The sequence below is a fragment of the Schistocerca nitens genome, chromosome 7, assembly GCF_023898315.1.
Source record: "Schistocerca nitens isolate TAMUIC-IGC-003100 chromosome 7, iqSchNite1.1, whole genome shotgun sequence".
Classification (NCBI taxonomy): Eukaryota; Metazoa; Arthropoda; class Insecta; order Orthoptera; family Acrididae; genus Schistocerca; species Schistocerca nitens.
The window spans coordinates 561,429,621-561,447,732 of NC_064620.1; the positions used below are offsets into that span (position 1 = coordinate 561,429,621).

Consider the following 18,112-nt stretch of genomic DNA (forward strand, 5'->3'; position numbering starts at 1 on the left):
CAAGCTGGTGGTGGCTCCCAAATAGTGTGGGCTGTGTTTACATGGAGTGGACTGGATCCTCCAGTCCAGTGGTTCCCAACAGGTGGTCCGCGGACCCCCAGGGGTCCGCGAACCTTGTCAGAGGAGTCCGCAAGATACTATGAGAATAAAAAATATATTAAACATATTTCGCATGATAATAGAATTTTTCAGAATGAGATTTTCACCCTACAGCGGAATGTGCGCTGATATGAAACTTCCTGGCAGATTAAAACTGTGTGCCACACTGAGACTCGAATTCGGACCTTTGCCTTTCGCGGGCAAGTGCTCTACGAACTACTTCTTTTTTTCCGTTGTGTTTGGTCGTTTCGGACGTCGCAAGACATCCTGTTCAAGTTCGATGGTTGATCCTTCCACTCAGTTTTTTATTACAGAGGCCAAGCGGCTCTCTGACCGAACACGCAGACCTACCGAGCCGGCACCAACTGAGCTACCCAAGCACGACTCACGCCCCGTCCTCACAGCTGTTCTTCTGCCAGTATCTAGTCTCCTACCTTCCAAACTTTACAGAAGCTCTCCTGCGAACCTTGCAGAAAGGATATTGCGGAGACATGGCTTAGCCACAGCCTTGGGGATGTTTCCAGAATGAGACTTTCACTCAAGGCTGTGGCTAAGCCATGTCTCCGCAATATCCTTTCTTTCAGGAGTGCTAGTTCTGCGAGGTTCGCAGGAGAAAAAAATGGCTCTGAGCACTATGGGACTCAACTTCTCAGGTCATTAGTCCCCTAGAACTTAGAACTACTTAAACCTAACTAACCTAAGGACATCACACACATCCATGCCCGAGGCAGGATTCGAACCTGCGACCGTAGCAGCCTCACGGTTCCGGACTGCGCGCCTAGAACCATGAGACCACCGCGGCCGGCTTCGAAGGAGAGCTTCTGTAAAGTTTGGAAGGTAGGAGACTAGGTACTGGCAGAAGTAAAGCTATGAGGACGGGGCGTGAGTCGCGCTTCGGTAGCTCAGTTGGTAGAGCACTTGCCTGCGAATGTCAAAGGTCCGAGTTCGAGTCTCGGTCCGGCACACAGTTTTAATGTGCCAGGAAGTTCAGCAGATTTTTTTGTTTTGGCCGCTTCCTACATGAGCAGAGCAGGACTATAAAAAACTTGGAGTTAAGGCAATGAAAAAGATCCTTCCATTTGCAACCACATGTCGGTGTGAGCAAGCATTTTCTTCCATGTGTTTCATGAAAAACAAATATAGTAATCGGCTCGACATGCGGTAGGATTTGAGAGTGAAAGTTTCAAGTTTGGAACCTAATATTTCAGAAATAATGGGCACAAAAGTCAGATTGAACTCATCTCACTAAGAAATGAAAATTAAAACCAACTGTATACTGATAGAGTACTCTGTTGTAATTGTATTTTTTCGAATAAATAATACCTTGCATGAAATAAGTGTTTTCTTATTTTTCACACATGTCTACTCAATGCAATCTCAAGTGCAGTACACATGAAAGACCAATACACTGAGTTTTAATTGTTTCCTGTCATTTTCAGTTCACGCTCAATTGTTATCTTTTTAAGGAGTTTGTTATACTAAACACCCAGATTTGAAGACAAAATTATTGAGCAATAGTCAAAAATTTAACAATAACACTGATGGCTAAATTGAAAAAGAATTATGCTCAATATTTTTTTCAATAATGAATGTGTCAATGTTTTTCTAAGTACCAAAAATAGAAAACATATAAAAAGACTCTTAATTTGGCTTTTTAAATACTTCACACTGTGATATGACAAGGTACCAATCATGCTCGATGAGGAGGTCCTCGAGAAAATTTTGTTGGGAACCCCTGCTCTAGTCCATCTCAACTGATCCTTGACTCGAGACGGTTAATGTTCGGCTATTTGGAGACCATTTGCATCCTTTCATGGACTTCATGTTCCCAAACAATGACGGAAATTTTTATGGATGACAATGTATGTGTCATCCGGTCACAATTGTTCGCGGTTTGTTTGAAGAACATTCTGGAGACTTGGAACTAATGATTTGGCTACCCAGATCGCCCGATATGAATCCCATGGAACATTTATGGAACATAATTCAGTACAGTAGAAGAAGAATGGATAGCTCTGAGGGATGAAGTAGTGAAGGCAGCAGAGGATCAAGTAGATAAAAAGACGAGGGCTAGTAGAAATCCTTGGGTGACAGAAGAAATATTGAATTTAATTGATCAAAGGAAAAAATATAAAAATACAGTAAATGAAGCAGGCAAAAAGGAATACAAACGTCTCAAAAATGAGATCGACAGGAAGTGCTAAATGGCTAAGCAGGGATGGCTAGGGGACAAATGTAAGGATGTAGAGGCTTATCTCACTAGGGGTAAGATAGATACTGCCTACAGGAAAATTAAAGAGATCTTTGGAGAAAAGAGAACCACTTGTATGAATATCAAGAGCTCAGATGGAAACCCAGTTCTAAGCAAAGAAGGAAAAGCAGAAAGGTGGAAGGAGATTATAGAGGGTCTATACAAGGGCGATGTACTTGAGGACAATATTATGGAAATGAAAGAGGATGTAGATGAAGATGAAATAGGAGATACGATACTGCGTGAAGAGTTTGACAGAGCACTGAAAGACCTGAGTCGAAACAAGGCTCCGGGAGTAGAAAACATTCCATTAGAACTACTGACGGCCTTGGGAGAGCCAGTCCTGACAAAACTCTACCATCTGGTGAACAAGATGTATGAGACAGGCGAAATACCCTCAGACTTCAAGAAGAATATAATAATTCCAATACCAAAGAAAGCATGTGTTGACAGATGTGAAAATTACCGAACTATCAGTTTAATAAGTCACACCTGCAAAATACTAACGCGAATTCTTTACAGACGAATGGAAAAACTGGTAGAAGCCGACCTCGGGGAAGATCAGTTTGGATTCCGCAGAAATGTTGGAACACGTGAGGCAATACTGACCCTTCGAGTTCTCTTAGAAAATAGTTTAAGGAAAGACAAACCTACGTTTCTAGCATTTGTAGACTTAGAGAAAGCTTTTGACAATGTTGACTGGAATACTCTCTTTCAAATTCTAAAGGTGGCAGGGGTAAAATATAGGGAGCGAAAGGCTATTTACAATTTGTACAGAAAGCAGATTGCAGTTATAAGAGTTGAGGGGCATGAAAGGGAAGCAAAGGTTGGGAAGGGAGTAAGACTGGGTTGTAGCCTCTCACCGATGTTATTCAATCCGTATACTGAGCAAGCAGTAAAGGAAACAAAAGAAAAATTCGGAGTAGGTATTAAAATCCATGGAGAAGAAATAAAAACTTTGAGGTTCGCCGATGACATTGCAATTCTATCAGAGACAGCAAAGGACTTGGAAGAGAAGTTGAACGGAATGGACAGTGTCTTGAAAGGAGGATATAAGATGAACATCAACAAAAGCAAAACTAGGATAATGGAATGTAGTCGAATTAAGTCGGGTGATGCTGAGGGAATTAGATTAGGAAATGAGACACTTAAAGTAGTAAAGGAGTTTTGCTATTTGGAATGCAAAATAACTCATGATGGTCGAAGTAGAGAAGATATAAAATGTAGACTGGCAATGGCAAGGAAAACGTTTCTGAAGAAGAGAAATTTGTTAACATCGAGTGTAGATTTAAGTGTCAGGAAGTTGTTTCTGAAAGTATTTGTATGGAGTGTAGCCATGTATGGAAGTGAAACATGGACGATAAATAGTTTGGACAAGAAGAGAATAGAAGCTTTCGAAATGTGGTGCTACAGAAGAATGCTGAAGATTAGATGGGTAAATCACATATGAGGAGGTATTGAATAGAATTGCGGAGAAGGGGAGTTTGTGGTACAACTTGACACGAAGAAGGGACCGGTTGGTAGGACATGTTCTGAGGCATCAAGGGATCACAAATTTAGCATTGGATGGCAGCGTGGAGGGTAAAAATGGTAGAGGGAGACCAAGAGATGCATACACTAAGCAGATTCAGAAGGATGTAGGTTGCAGTAAGTACTGAGAGATGAAGAAGTTCGCACAGGATAGGGTAGCATGGAGAGCTGCATCAAACCAGTCTTAAGACTGAAGACCACAACAACAACAACAATCCAGAAGTCAGTTCGTTCACAAAATTTTGCACCGACAACTCTTTCGCAATTATAGACGGCTCAGTATTTCTGCAGCTTACTTCCATAATGACTTGTTGAGTCCACGCCACGTCGATTTGCTTCGCTATGCCGCGCAAAAGGAGGTCCGCCACCATATTCGGAGCTATTGCACGACTTTCATCGCCTCAGTGTAAATAGCAAGCAACTCTTGAGGCTCACAAATTGGCATTCAACGGCTTTTATGCCTTCATTTTAATTTCTTAAACTCATCTCAGATGTCGTTCTAGTCGTTCGCTATTGGTTCATAGGTTACATTAGGCTGGCAATGTGTGGTTATTTGTGTTACATACTTGTTTCTTCGGTTAGGCCCCGTTTAACGGTGTGACTAAGAGAACCTTGACTCACCGGCATAGCATATCGCATGCTACTTGATAAATTTTCTAAATTTTTTTGCATTACTGATACGACTTTCTCGTACGCAATCAAGGTATAACTTGATGTTCACATTTGTATGTGCCCTTTTAATGTTAATTAATTTTATGAAAAGTCCCTCTTAGTTTTCCTTGTTTTTTATAACGTCCGAGGATGAGATTGACATCCTGGATTCCGGGTCGTGTGTAGTATTTTATCCAAACAATGGATTTGTGAAGTACAACTGTAGCGACTTAATCATCATGAAAAATACTAATTTTTGCAAAATGGTTCAAATGGCTCTGAGTACTATGGGACTTAACATCGGAGGTCATCAGTCCCCTAGAACTTAGAACTACTTAAACCTAACTAACCTGAGGACATCACACACATCCTTGCCCGAGGCAGGATTCGAACCTGCGACCGTAGCGGTCGCGCGGTTCCGTACTGAAGCTCCTAGAACCGCTCGGCCACGGCGGCCGGCTAGTTTTTGCAATAACGCGTAAACTAACGGTAGAAACGTTGTAAATTTTATGAAACAAATAAAGTACATGTTTAAATGTTAAAAACATTGGTAACGAGGGAAATCATCACATTTAAAACGGCGGGAAACAAGACTAAAGCATCAGAGAGTATGAGAGGCTACAGACAAAACACTGACGGGCCAAAACATTCTGACCACCTGCTTAATAGCTTGCTTGTCCGTGTTTGGAACGAAATACATCAGTACGTATCAGGAATCCGACAGTTTGTTGGTAGGTTTGTGGAGGCATGTGGCATTAGATGTCTACGTCCAGGTCATGTAATTGGCGGAAATAACGAACCGCTGATTTTCGTACTCGGTGATAGCGCCCGATAGCGACCCAGATGGGTTCCCTATTTACATCAGGCGAATTTAGTCGCTGAGACATCAACGTGAGTTCGCTATAATGCTCCTCAAGCTACTGTAGCGCGGATGTGGCTGCGAGACACGAACAATTATACTACTGAAAGATGACATGACCGTCGGGGAAGACGTCAAGCATGAACGGATGCAGATGTTTCGTAGATGTCAGAGTGTCTTCAATTACTACCACAGGTCCCTTGCAAGCGCAGAAGAATGTCTCCCTTAGCATAGTACTGCTCCCACCAACCTGCGTCCGTACCACGCTCAACGTTTCGAACCACCGTCCCTATCAGTGACGTCGTTTGTGAAGACTACCATGACCAAGTGTATAAAAATGTGATTCGCACGAAGGGCCGACACGTTTCCATTGATCAACGGTCGAATACCGATGGTCCCTTGCTCACTGCAATAGTAACTGACGGTGTCGTTGGGCCAGCATGCAAACACGTAGGGGTGCAGAATGAGATTTTCACTCTGCAGCGGAGTGTGCGCTGATATGAAACATCCTGGCAGATTAAAACTGTGTGCCGGACCGAGACTCGAACTGGGGACCTTTGCCTTTCGCGGGCAAGTGCTCTACCAACTGAGCTACCCAAGCACGACTCACGCCCCGTCCTCACAGCTTTACTTCTGCCAGTACCTCGTCTCCTACCTTCCAAACTTTACAGAAGCTCTCCTGCGAACGGGGCGTGAGTCGTAGTCGGGTAGCTCAGTTGGTAGAGCGCTTGCCCGCGAAAGGCAAAGGTCCTGATTTCGAGTTTCGGTCCAGCACACAGTTTTAATCTGCTAGGAAGTTTCATCGATGTACCAGATTTCCAATATTTTTAAAAATATCAACAGTCCTAGTACAAGCGTATCCTAAAAGTAGCCTGTATTTCTGATAAAAACCTATGGTCCTCCCAGTAAAGGGGACAGGAAAGTTAAACAGCTGAACAATCTGTGACGAGTGACAGAATACTGGCAGCTTTGCTTTTCCAGCTCCAGCTACCAGATGGCCTCTTGTGGAATGCTGACCGGCTGTTGTTTGTCGCCCGCAGGAACTGGAAGACCGCGAGAGGAGCCTGATAGCCACGCAGGGCCGCACCGACGCCTCCCTGCAGGCGCTGCAGCGGGAGAACCGCTACAGCGAGGACAAGGTCAAGGAACTCGAGAAGAAGGTACGTCGCCCGTACATACACACAAAATATGCTAAGTGTCTCTACTCTTATACGATACATATATCTACTTAAAATTTTGCCATTTTTGTTACAAGCCACCAACTCGTTTACGACTACCGTTAACACAGTTCCACGAGGTCCCTCCGACTTACCTTCAAAACTGTTGTTCCTCAGTTGCTCGAAGGATGTTCCAGATATCGCTCTGACATCTGAATTCAAACTGCAACTTTTTAGTGGATCTACTGTGCCTGCAGCTGAAGAAGAAGCGTAGTATGTGTCATTCTCCTGCATGTTGGAGTATGTTGATTGAAATGTTAGCGAGTTATTAGGGTGCTTGGCAGAGAAGCATTTAATAATTTTTATTTGCTTCCACAGCATCTTATCACAGACAAAAGTTAGTCATAATAGACGTTACAAAAGCTACTATAAAATCCTCAATATTTCCAATCATTAAAAATGACAACATTAACCGAAACTTTAGCGCTTGTATATATGACTTTCAGATACGATAAACAGTGAGGTAATCACCGTTATGTTTACAAGTTAAAAAGATAAAAATGTCATGCAAACAAATGTTGCATTAAAATCAGGCTACCAACTTCAGCTAGCTCAGACATCGCTCAGTCCTTTTCTCTCACACACACACACGTACACACGGAGAGAGAGAGAGAGAGAGAGAGAGAGAGAGACAGAGAGAGAGAGAAAGAAAGAAAGAGAGAGAGACCATAAGAATTAAAATGAGGTAACCACAAACAGACGCCAGAAGATCTTACAAGGCTCTAACGGGCCTTTATACCACCTTTACTAAACAATCAATACAATTTTTTGTATACATGGCACAGGAGTCTTGAATTTACAAAATTATTATAGCAATTTAAAAGGAACAAACAGTGCAAAACGACTGCCGATTTCAACGCGTGAGCTATTATATGAAGACGTTTAATTAAAAAAAAAATTCTTAAATTCAGACAGGAGGCTTGATACAGACAAGAGACTTGCACAAAACAATCAACATTAAAATATAATTTCTGTTCGACCGTTGCCAGTACGCATAAAGTAACTTGGGATTTGCTATTAACACACAATGCTGACCCAGGTAGTGGCCTAAGACAACTATGATTGTCACTGTCCAAAGCTAAGCAGCATTATACACGAGATCCCAAACTCAATTTCGGTGAACGATAAGAAATTTTGCGAACGCCAGTGGTCCTTTTGGGCACTTTTGTCACATCTAACAGAGATGCTAACCATTTCCTTGGCACGACCAGTGTAGCACAAGCAAGGAACCTGCCGACTCAGCGGACGCAAACCCATGGCCATGAAGGCAGAGTAAGACAATAATTCTTCAATATTCACACCGTCCCCTTTATACAGCAACACTTGGCTGCAAATAAACACTGGACGGCAGCATCCACAACCAATGCTCCCAAACTCCCAATACGCAATCCAGCGGCTAGGAGGCAGAAGGACGCAACAATTCTTCAACGCGCACAATTTCCACAGCTACCACAACGCAACGAATCGGGCCGTTGTCATTGGTGAGAGACGCCTGTTACTCTATCGAACAGCAGACAAACATTTGAGCCAAGGAATCGCATGTTGTTAAGTGAGCTCGAACAGTGAGTCCGCGCCCTCTCGTGAGACGCCGACCAACAAGTCGCTTCGAAACGCCGAGCAAAGAAGTTTCATGAGCGACAGAAATCAGTTCTAGTCCGCACACAGCTCACTGGTATCCAGCTAGACATTTGAGCAGATAAGCAACCGAGGAGGCGTGCAGTATTGTCGTAGTACTAGTAGTAGTAGTAGTTTTATTTCAGTGATGGATCACTTTTATACAGGTATCTAACATGATGTTGCGTTACATTTTAAGAATGAAAAATGTGATACATATCTAACATTCTGCGTTGTGTCTGTTTGTTCTAAGTCGTGTCTCCCTACCACTTTCGCGCAACGACGCTCTGAGCGGGTTTTTTAGGGAATTGACTAGTCTGAACCTGGGACCTGTTGCTGGTAAGGAGACGCCAGACCACACATGACATCTAGAGTTCAGTGAGACTAGCGATGATATAATCAAATACTTAATGATTTCAGCGTCAGCTCCACTGCACTCCCTGTAAAAGAATCTTAATACTACCTAAATTTAGTGGAAGGGGTTCAAGGCTTTCCTATTTTTAGTTAGCTGGTAAAATAACGTCGAAAAAGCAGTTAGTTTACCATTGGAAATTTTATTCTACTCGAAAAACATTGTTTATAAGTTGCACTATTGATAAAAGGAAATATTTTAATACAGGATGATAAAAACCAACTGCGTTCAACAAAAATGTGAACGAATATTCCCTGAATTGGTTTCCAAGTTCTACAATGGATCGAAGGATGACCTATGCCATATCACATCTATAATCTAGGTTTAAATTAAGTTTCATAAAAGAGAAAACTATCAAAAATGGTCTACAGTGACCCTCAATTATCTTTAATTACTTATTTAACATGTCGTAAATTACAGTGGCTGATGTGGCTTCTCAATAATTATATAACAGAAAAATCATCGCGTTTCAGATTTTAACTTCAAGTAGCAAATGTGAATACCATGAAGTTTAATTGACGATCGACACTAGTATTGCGTAAAAAGGGGATGTAACAGATGAGACTTCTGCAGTTCTGAGTAAAGCCTTATGCGCTCTTATGTGGCATCGCGTGCGTTCATTACCTTGTCGGTGGTTAGGCAGCATCTGGGTCGGCGGGCGGCGCAGCTCCACACACCTCGCCGTCGGTAGCAACTCTCACGAACTTCTCTTTACTACAATTTACTGAAGTGGGATTAAGAAAAAGGTATCTGGCTGTGTTTTCAACTGACCAATCAGGGTCTCAATGTTAACCTTAAGCTCCACCTACAAAAATTCTGTCTATCCAATGAGAAACATTATACTTTTCCTGATGGGGCAATGTTTTTAATGTTTGCTACGTAACAGAGACACGTATAGTCTCACGCTAAAAATTTGCAGCTGGTGTGGCCCTTTTAGTGTTATCGTAAGATCTATACTGTTCTTCTGGAGGGCTCTATCTTTTAACATGAGCTGGGGGCTGCTCTTGGCGATCGGCTGGCGATGTGGGTGTCCGTCCCTTATCGTAGGGCCTCCTAGGTTACACGGCTCTACTCTCCGCTTCTGTTCTCGTTTCTGCCCTCGGAACTGCGTCTGTTTCACGGTGGGAAGATATGACATGCATTTAGGCCTTCTTGTGTTAGTCTGTGGTATTCCATTTGCTCACTCGTTGACCGTATTACTTTGGTTAATTTAATGTCAGAATTTATTCGGAGCTATGTTGCATACTGCCGGATTTGATATCATGTTAGAGTTTTCATGGAAGGTGTTGGATTTGCCTGACACCTTACACATATATAAAGGAACTTACATACTTACAGATATAGTTTGTCAAGGACACGACACATAAGCAGTCGTGCCCTTATAGAAGGACCCATCCAAACATTTTTCTGAAGTAATTTAGCAAAAAACTATGGAAATTCTAAATTAGGATCAGCTGACACCGTCAACTGACTATATACAAATATCCACTAAAACATTCCACTAAAAGTATGATTGACAATGCACCCTTTGTTTCAAAAGTAGTTACTAACACCCAGAAAAGTCGCCCTGAAATAAGTGTTTATAAAATAAACATGTTATTTTTATCTTTCTGATCTTAATGCATGATTAAAAGATGTCAACTAATTCACAATAACTTATTCGGTAACCCTGCAAAAAGTAACATTTAATTTAGCCATAAACCAAAATAGAACACATTGTAGAAATAATAGCAGTCACAATGTTCTTTCATTACATTCTTGCAAATAATACACATAGTTTGTTTATTTTTATCGACTGCAAATGCTGAACTTAAATTTATTGTTTATACCTAATTAACGTGAGAGTTATGTTGGCCCTGTCCCACAATTTATCAGCTGCAAAGTGAAGCACATATTAACATCACTGTCCTTCCTGAAAAATAGTCTACTTGGAGTTAAGACACAATCAGAGTAATCCATCAGGGAACATGCAGTACCTCCCACAACAAGTCAAACAAGAACCACAACTGCATTAAGTCGGCCTAAATTTAACGGCCTGGTACGCAGTAGATAGTATCGATATGGCCTGGGCTAGGGCTTACGACATTTGGCTATAAAATAACGGTGCTATTGCTGTAAAACATTTTACGTAAAAAATACATATTTAGTTACTGTCACCCTCAATATACTGCCCTCCTCTATCACTACAACGCTCCTGCGAATTTTCTATTGATGGAAACAGTGCTGGAAGTTTTCTTCTGTGGGCTCCTTGATGATGTGTGTCGCTTTTCCTTCCAATGCAATGCAATTTGATATTGGGGAATAGATATAAGTCACATAGTGCAGATCAGACGAATAAGATGGGTGATCTAACATTGGGATGCTGTATACTTCGCTAGAAAGCTTTTGGCAGACAATGAGGAATGAGACTTGTTGCAGAATCCATGACTTGTTCTTCCACAATTCAGGTCTTTTTTCCTTATTTTATCACGGAGTTGAGCAAGAAACTCAAATTAGCAATACGTGTTAATTAATAGATAGACCTACAACAATCCAGTGAAAACACACAGATCCATGAATATCGAAAAAAAGAACCTCATCGCTTTAAATCTCGATTTACTCATTCAAGCTTTTTCGCTCTCGGCGAAGATGGGCTCTTCCAGTGCATGGACTTTCGCTTAGTTTCTGGATCATAAGTGAAAAACCAAGATTCATCATATGTCATCACTCTTTCCAAGAAATAAGGATCATTTCCAGTGGTACTCGAAATTTCAGTACAAAAAAAAGTATCCGTACAAACATTTTCACGACCTCATTTTTGTTCGATCGTTGACAATTTTTGGCATCAGTTTCGCATACACTTTCCTCATATCATACTGGTTGTGTAAAATTTGCTTTGCGCTTTCCTTTCAGCACAGTTTCAACAATCGATCGAATACTCAACCGACGATCACATCGAATCAAATTATCTATTTTATCGAAATTTTCGTACATTTTTGATGTCGAAGAGCGACCTGGGCGTGAATCATCTACATCGTCTTCTCGCCCATCTTGGAAACGCTTGAACCACTCAAAAACTCGAGTTCTTAATAAACAATCTTCGCCATGCACTTCCTTTAGTAAAAGACAATAAAGTGCGCTCAGTAAAATTTACTTACATGTACATACATACACACTGCGCAAATCACAATAAGGTGCATGGTGGGAGTGCATCTTACCACTTGTAACAACTCGGAGGGAAAAACGACTGCTATATGCCTCCATACACACCCTAATTTCTATTATCTTCGTTTTCCTTGCGCCAAATGTACGGTGGCGGCAGTAGAATCGTTCTGCAGTCAGCTTCAGTCGCTAGTTCTCTAAATTTTCTCAATAGTGTTCCGCAAAAATAATGTTGCCTACCCTCCATGGATTCGCATTTGACTTCACGAATAATCTCCGTACTATATACGTGTTAATCGAACCTACCAGTAACAAATCTAGCAATCCGCCCCTGAATTGCTTCTATATCTTTCTTTAATACGATCCGGTGGGGATCCCAGACACTCAAACATTACTAAAGAATGGGTAGCATTGGTTTTCTATGAGCAGTTCCTAAAATTCTCCCAATAAACCAAAGTCGAGCATTCGCCTTCCCCACCGCCAGCCTTATATGACCGAGCGATGTGGCGCAGTGGTTAGACACTGGACTCGCATTCGGGAGGACGACGGTTCAATCCCGCGTCCGGCCATCCTGATTTAGGTTTTCCGTGATTTCCCTAAATCAGTCCAGGCAAATGCCGGGATGGTTCCTCTGAAAGGACACGGCCGACTTCCTTCCCCATCCTTCCCTAATCCGATGAGACCGATGACCACGCAGTCTGGTCTCCTTCCCCAAACCAACCAACCAACCAGCCTTATATGCTCGTTCCATTTTGTGTTACTTAGCAGTGTTATGCCTAGACATTAAATCGGTCTGACTGTGTCAAGCAGTACGCTGCTAATGCTGTATTCGAACATTATGGGTTTATTTTGCGTACTCATCTGCATTAAACACATTTAGGACGCGCTGCCAAGCGTCACACTAACTAGAAATTTTGTCTAAGTCATCTTGTTTCCTCCTACAGTCACTCAAACACGATACCTTCTATACACCACAGCGTCATCGGCGAACAGCCACAGATTGCTGCTCGCCCTGTCCGTCAGATCATTTATATTTATAGAGAATGTGAGTGGTCCTACTACACTTCCCTGATGAACACTCGCTTTCGAGGACAACATACTGAGTTCTGTTACGAGGGTCACTCCAAAAGAAATGCACACTATTTTTGTAAAAATACAGTTTTCATTGTGCATGTGTGAAAGTTTTACAGTGTGTAGATACATCCTTCCCGCTTGTTTTCAAACTTAGTTCAACCTGTTCCCGAGAGTGGCGGCGTCACAGCATGTCTTCAAGATGGCTGCTACACTTGACGTTCGTCAGAAGCAACGTGCTGTCATAGAATTCCTGTGCTGTAAAAACGAGACAGTGGGAAACATCCACAAGAGGTTGAAAAAGGTGTATGGAGATGCTGCTACCGATCGCAGTACAGTTAGTCGGTGGGCAAGCAGGTTACGTGATGAAAGTGAGCACGGCAATATTGAGGATTGTCCTCACAGGGGCAGGCCTCGTACTGCACACACTCCACACAATGTGCAGAGAGTTAACGAATTGGTGACTGCTGACAGACGCATCACAGTGAACGAATTGTCACGCTACTCTGAGATAGGGTTCAAAAATGGTTCAAATGGCTCTGAGCACTATGGGACTTAACATCTGAGGTCATCAGTCCCCTAGAACGTAGAACTACTTAAACCTAACTAACCTAAGGACATCACATACATCCATGCCCGAGGCAGGATTCGAACCTGCTACCGTAGCGGTCGCGCGGTACCAGACTGAAGTGCCTAGAACCGCTCGGCCACACCGGCTGGCTGAGATAGGGGAAGGAAGTGTTTGCAGGATACTGAAAGTGTTGGAGTTAAAAAAGTTTTGTGCCAGGTGGGTTCCCAGGATGTTGACAGTGGCTCACAAAGAAACAAGAAAAACGGTATGCAGCGAACTTTTGGAACAGTACGAGAATGGTGGAGATGACTTTCTTGGAAGAACTGTGACAGGTGATGAAACATGGCCCCATCATTTTTCACCAGAGACAAAGAGGCAATCAATGGAGTGGCATCATGCAAATTCACCCAAGAAAAAAAAAATTCAAAACCACACCTTCTGCTGAAAAAGTTATGGCTACAGTGTTTTTCGATTCCGAAGGACTCTTGCTTGTGGACATCATGCCAAGTGGAACCACCATGAATTCTGATGCATATGTGACGACACTGAAGAAACTTCAAGCTCTACTGAGTCGTGTTCGACCACATCGGCAAAAGCAGGATGTTTTGCTGTTGCACGACAATGCACGGCCACATGTCAGTCAAAAAACCATGGATGCGATCACAAAACTTGGATGGACAACACTGAAACACCCGCCTTACAGTCCTGACATGGCTTCATGTGACTATCATCTCTTTGGGAAACTGAAAGACTCTCTTCGTGGAACAAGGTTTGAAGATGATGACTCCCTTGTGCACGCTGCCATACAGTGGCTCCAGCAGGTTGGCCCAGAATTTTACTGTGCGGGTATACAGGCACTGGTTCCAAGATGGCGTAAGGCAGTTGAGAGGGGTGGAAATTATGCGAAGAAATGAAAATATTGTTCCTAAAAGATGTATCTACACACTGTAAAACTATCAAACATGTAGAATAAAAGATGGATTTTTTTGAAAAAAAGTGCATTTCTTTTGGAGTGACCCTCGTATCTAAGAAGTCTTCAAGCCTCTCACACATCTGGGAACCTGTTCCGCATGGTCATACCTTTCTTAACAGTCTGCGGTGGGACACAGTGTCAAACGCTTTCCGGAAATCTAGGAATATGGAATCTGTTTGCAGCCATTCACCCGTGGTTCGCAGGACATCATGTAAGAGACGGGCAAGCTGAGTTTCGCAAGCAAAATCCTTTTTAAATCCGTGCTGACTTGTGCGTAAGGCTCTCCGTCTCAAGGAAATTCATTATATTCCAACTGAGAATATGTTCAAGAATTCTGCAGCAAAAAAATGGTTCAAATGGCTCTGAGCACTATGCGACTTAACTCCTGAGGTCATCAGTCGCCTAGAACTTAGAACTAATTAAACTAACTAACCTAAGGACATCACACACATCCATGCCCGAGGCAGGATTCGAACCTGCGACCGTAGCGGTCACGCGGTTCCAGACTGAAGCGCCTAGAACCGCACGGCCACACCAGCCGGCCAATTCTGCAGCAGATCGATGTTAAAAATATTGGCTTACAATTTTGCGGGTCCGTTATCTCACCGTTCTGTAAAGGAATCACCTGCATTTTTCCCGGTCGCTTGGGACTTTGCGCTGGGCGTGGGATTCGCGATAAATGCAAGCTAAGTAAGGGGCCAATGCCGGAGAGTACTCTCGGTAAAATCGAACTGAGATTCCATCTGCACCTGGGTACTTACTTGTTTTCAACTTCTTCAGCTGCTTCTCTATGAGAGGGATGCCTATTACTATGTCTTCCGATTGGGACATTGCACGACTGCCAAACAATGGTTGTTTATATGATCCGTCTACATGAATGATTTCGTAAATGGGTAGTTTAAAATTCCGGCTTTCCTATTGCTGTCTTCTATTGCCACACCAGTCTGGTCAACGAGTAACGATAGAAGCCTGGGACTCGTTTAGCGATTTTACACAGGACCAGAATTTTCTCAGGTTCTCGGCTACATCTTTTGCTAAGGTATGACGTTGGTAACTGCTATATGTTTCACGCATCGATCATCTACATCTACATCTACTTCCATACTCCGCAAGCCACCTGACGGTGTGTGGCGGAGGGTAGCTTTAGTACCTCTATCGCTTCTCCCTTCTATTCCAGTCTCGTATTGTTCGTGGAAAGAAAGATTGTCAGTGTGCCTCCTGTGTGAGCTCTATTCTCTCTGATTTTATCCTCATGGTCTCTTCGTGAGCTATTTATTAGGAGGGAGCAATATAATGCTTGACTCCTCGGTGAAGGTATGTTCTCGAAACTTCAACAAAAGCCCTACCGAGCTACTGAGCGTCTCTCCTGCAGAGTCTTCCACTGCAGTTTATCTATCATCTCCGTAACGCTTTCGCGATTACTAAATGATCCTGTAACGAAGCGCGCTGCTCTCCGTTGGATCTTCTCTATCTCTTCTATCATCTATATTATCTGGTACGGATCCCACACCGGTGAGCAGTATTCAAGCAGTGGGCGAACAAGTGTACTGTAACCTACTTCGTTTGTTTTCGGACTGCATTTCCTTAGGATTCTTCCTATGAATCTCAGTCTGGCATCTGCTTTACCGACGATTAATTTTACATGGTCATTCCATTTTAAATCACTCCTAATGCCTACTCCCAGATAATTCATGGAATTAACTGCTTCCAGTTTCTGACCTGCTATACTGTAGCTAAATGATAAAGGATCTTTCTCTCTATGTATTCACAGCTCATTACACTTGTCTACATTGAGACTCAATTGCCATTCCTTGCACCATGCGCCAACTCGTTGCAGATCCTCCTGCATTTCAGTACAGTTTTCCATTGTTACAACCTCTCGATACACTAAAGCGTCATCCGCAAAAAGCCTCAGTGAACTTCCGATGTTATCCACAAGGTCATTTATGTATATCGTGAATAGCAACGGTCCTACGACACTCCCCTGCGGCACACCTGAAATCACTCTTACTTCGGAAGACTTCTCTCCATTGAGAATGACATGCTGCGTTCTGTTATCCACGAACTCTGCAATCCAATCATACAATTGGTCTGATCGTCCATATGCTCTTATTTTGTTCATTAAAAGACTGTAGGGAACTGTATCAAACGCCTTGCGGAAGTCAAGAAACACGGCATCTACCTGGGAACCCGTGTCTATGGCCCTCTGAGTCTCGTGGACGAATAGCGCGAGCTGGGTTTCACACGATCGTCTTTTTCGAAACCCATGCTGATTCCTACAGTGTAGATTTCTAGTCTCCAGAAAAGTCATTGCACTCGAAGATAATACGTGTTCTAAAATTCTTCAACTGATCGACGTTAGAGATACAGGTCTATAGTTCTGCACATCTGTTCGACGTCCCTTCTTGAAAACGGGGATGACCTGTGCCCTTTTCCAATCTTTTGGAACGCTACGCTCTTCTAGAGACCTACGGTACACCGCTGCAAGAAGGGGGGCAAGTTCCTTCGCGAACTCTGGGTAAAATCGAACTGGTATCCCATCAGGTCCAGCAGCCTTTCCTCTTTTGAGCGATTTTAGTTGTTTTTCATTTTAGAGATGCAGTTGACGTCATCGGTCTTCGGTCTTCTGACTGGTTTGATGCGGCCCGCCACGAAAACCACTCTTGTTCTAACCTTTCAATCTCTGCAGTTGCAACCGACGTCCAAGGTAATTTTATCATATCTCCATGCTCGTCGTCAAATATGTAAATATATGGTGTCTAGGAAACCTGCGTACTCCGTTCGCTACTCAAACAATTCAAACAAATCTTATTAATGAGTTTTATTACTAACTTTGAGAGTTACACAGACGTGTCGCAAGCAAAGGGCGACATACGAAATAATCAAGCTTCTTCAGTATAAACAATTCCAAGTCTGTGTTACATAGAGTACATAAGCGGTGTGAACAGAGTTCACGTTGCTATACAAGTCGCTATTCTCGAAGCTACTATTCAACTGGGGCGTCGCCAGTCGGTCGCGACGCTTATGTCCCCTTCACATATGGGCCGCTGCTGTTGCGTTGTCGTCCTGCAGAGGGGTCGGTCAGCGTGCGATTGGCCGACGTCTTCTCACAGCCATCTCTTCTGTATCGCTCCCCACTGGCGTTCTGGCGCTTGAGTTTACGTCGTAACAAATTTGCTGGATGTATTCCAAGCTCTGCCTTCAAAATGGTTCAAATGGCTCTGAGCACTATGGGACTCAACTGCTGAGGTCATTAGTCCCCTAGAACTTAGAACTAGTTAAACCTAACTAACCTAAGGACATCACAAACATCCATGCCCTAGGCAGGATTCGAACCTGCGACCGTAGCGGTCTTGCGGTTCCAGACTGCAGCGCCTTTAACCGCACGGCCACTTCGGCCGGCTCTGCCTTCCTCTACAGGTTTTGCCCCCTACAACTCTCTATATAAGTACCGCGGCGGTTACTCCCTGATGTATTAACATATGTCCTATCATCCTGTCCCTTCTTCTTGTCACTGTTTTCCATACATTTCTTAGCTCACCGATTCTGCGGCGAACCTCCTCATTCCGTACCTTATCAATCCAGCTAATTTTCAACATTCTTTTGTAGAATCGCATCTCAAAGGCTTCGATTGTCTTGTTCCGGTTTTCCCACAGTCCATGTTCCACTACGATACAATGTTCTCAGAAATTTCATCCTCAAATTAAGAACTATGTTTGATAC

At 43.0% G+C, this 18,112-nt stretch overlaps 1 protein-coding gene across 1 annotated transcript in view; it reads left to right on the plus strand.

Moving 5' to 3' along the window:
* Window positions 1–18,112, plus strand: part of LOC126194927 (coiled-coil domain-containing protein 170) — a 436,254-nt gene that overhangs the window by 201,511 nt on the left and 216,631 nt on the right. Inside the window, exon 4 of the mRNA XM_049933307.1 lies at window positions 6,431–6,550. Within this exon, the coding sequence (XP_049789264.1) occupies window positions 6,431–6,550 (120 nt within the window). The remainder of the gene's footprint in view (window positions 1–6,430; window positions 6,551–18,112) is intronic.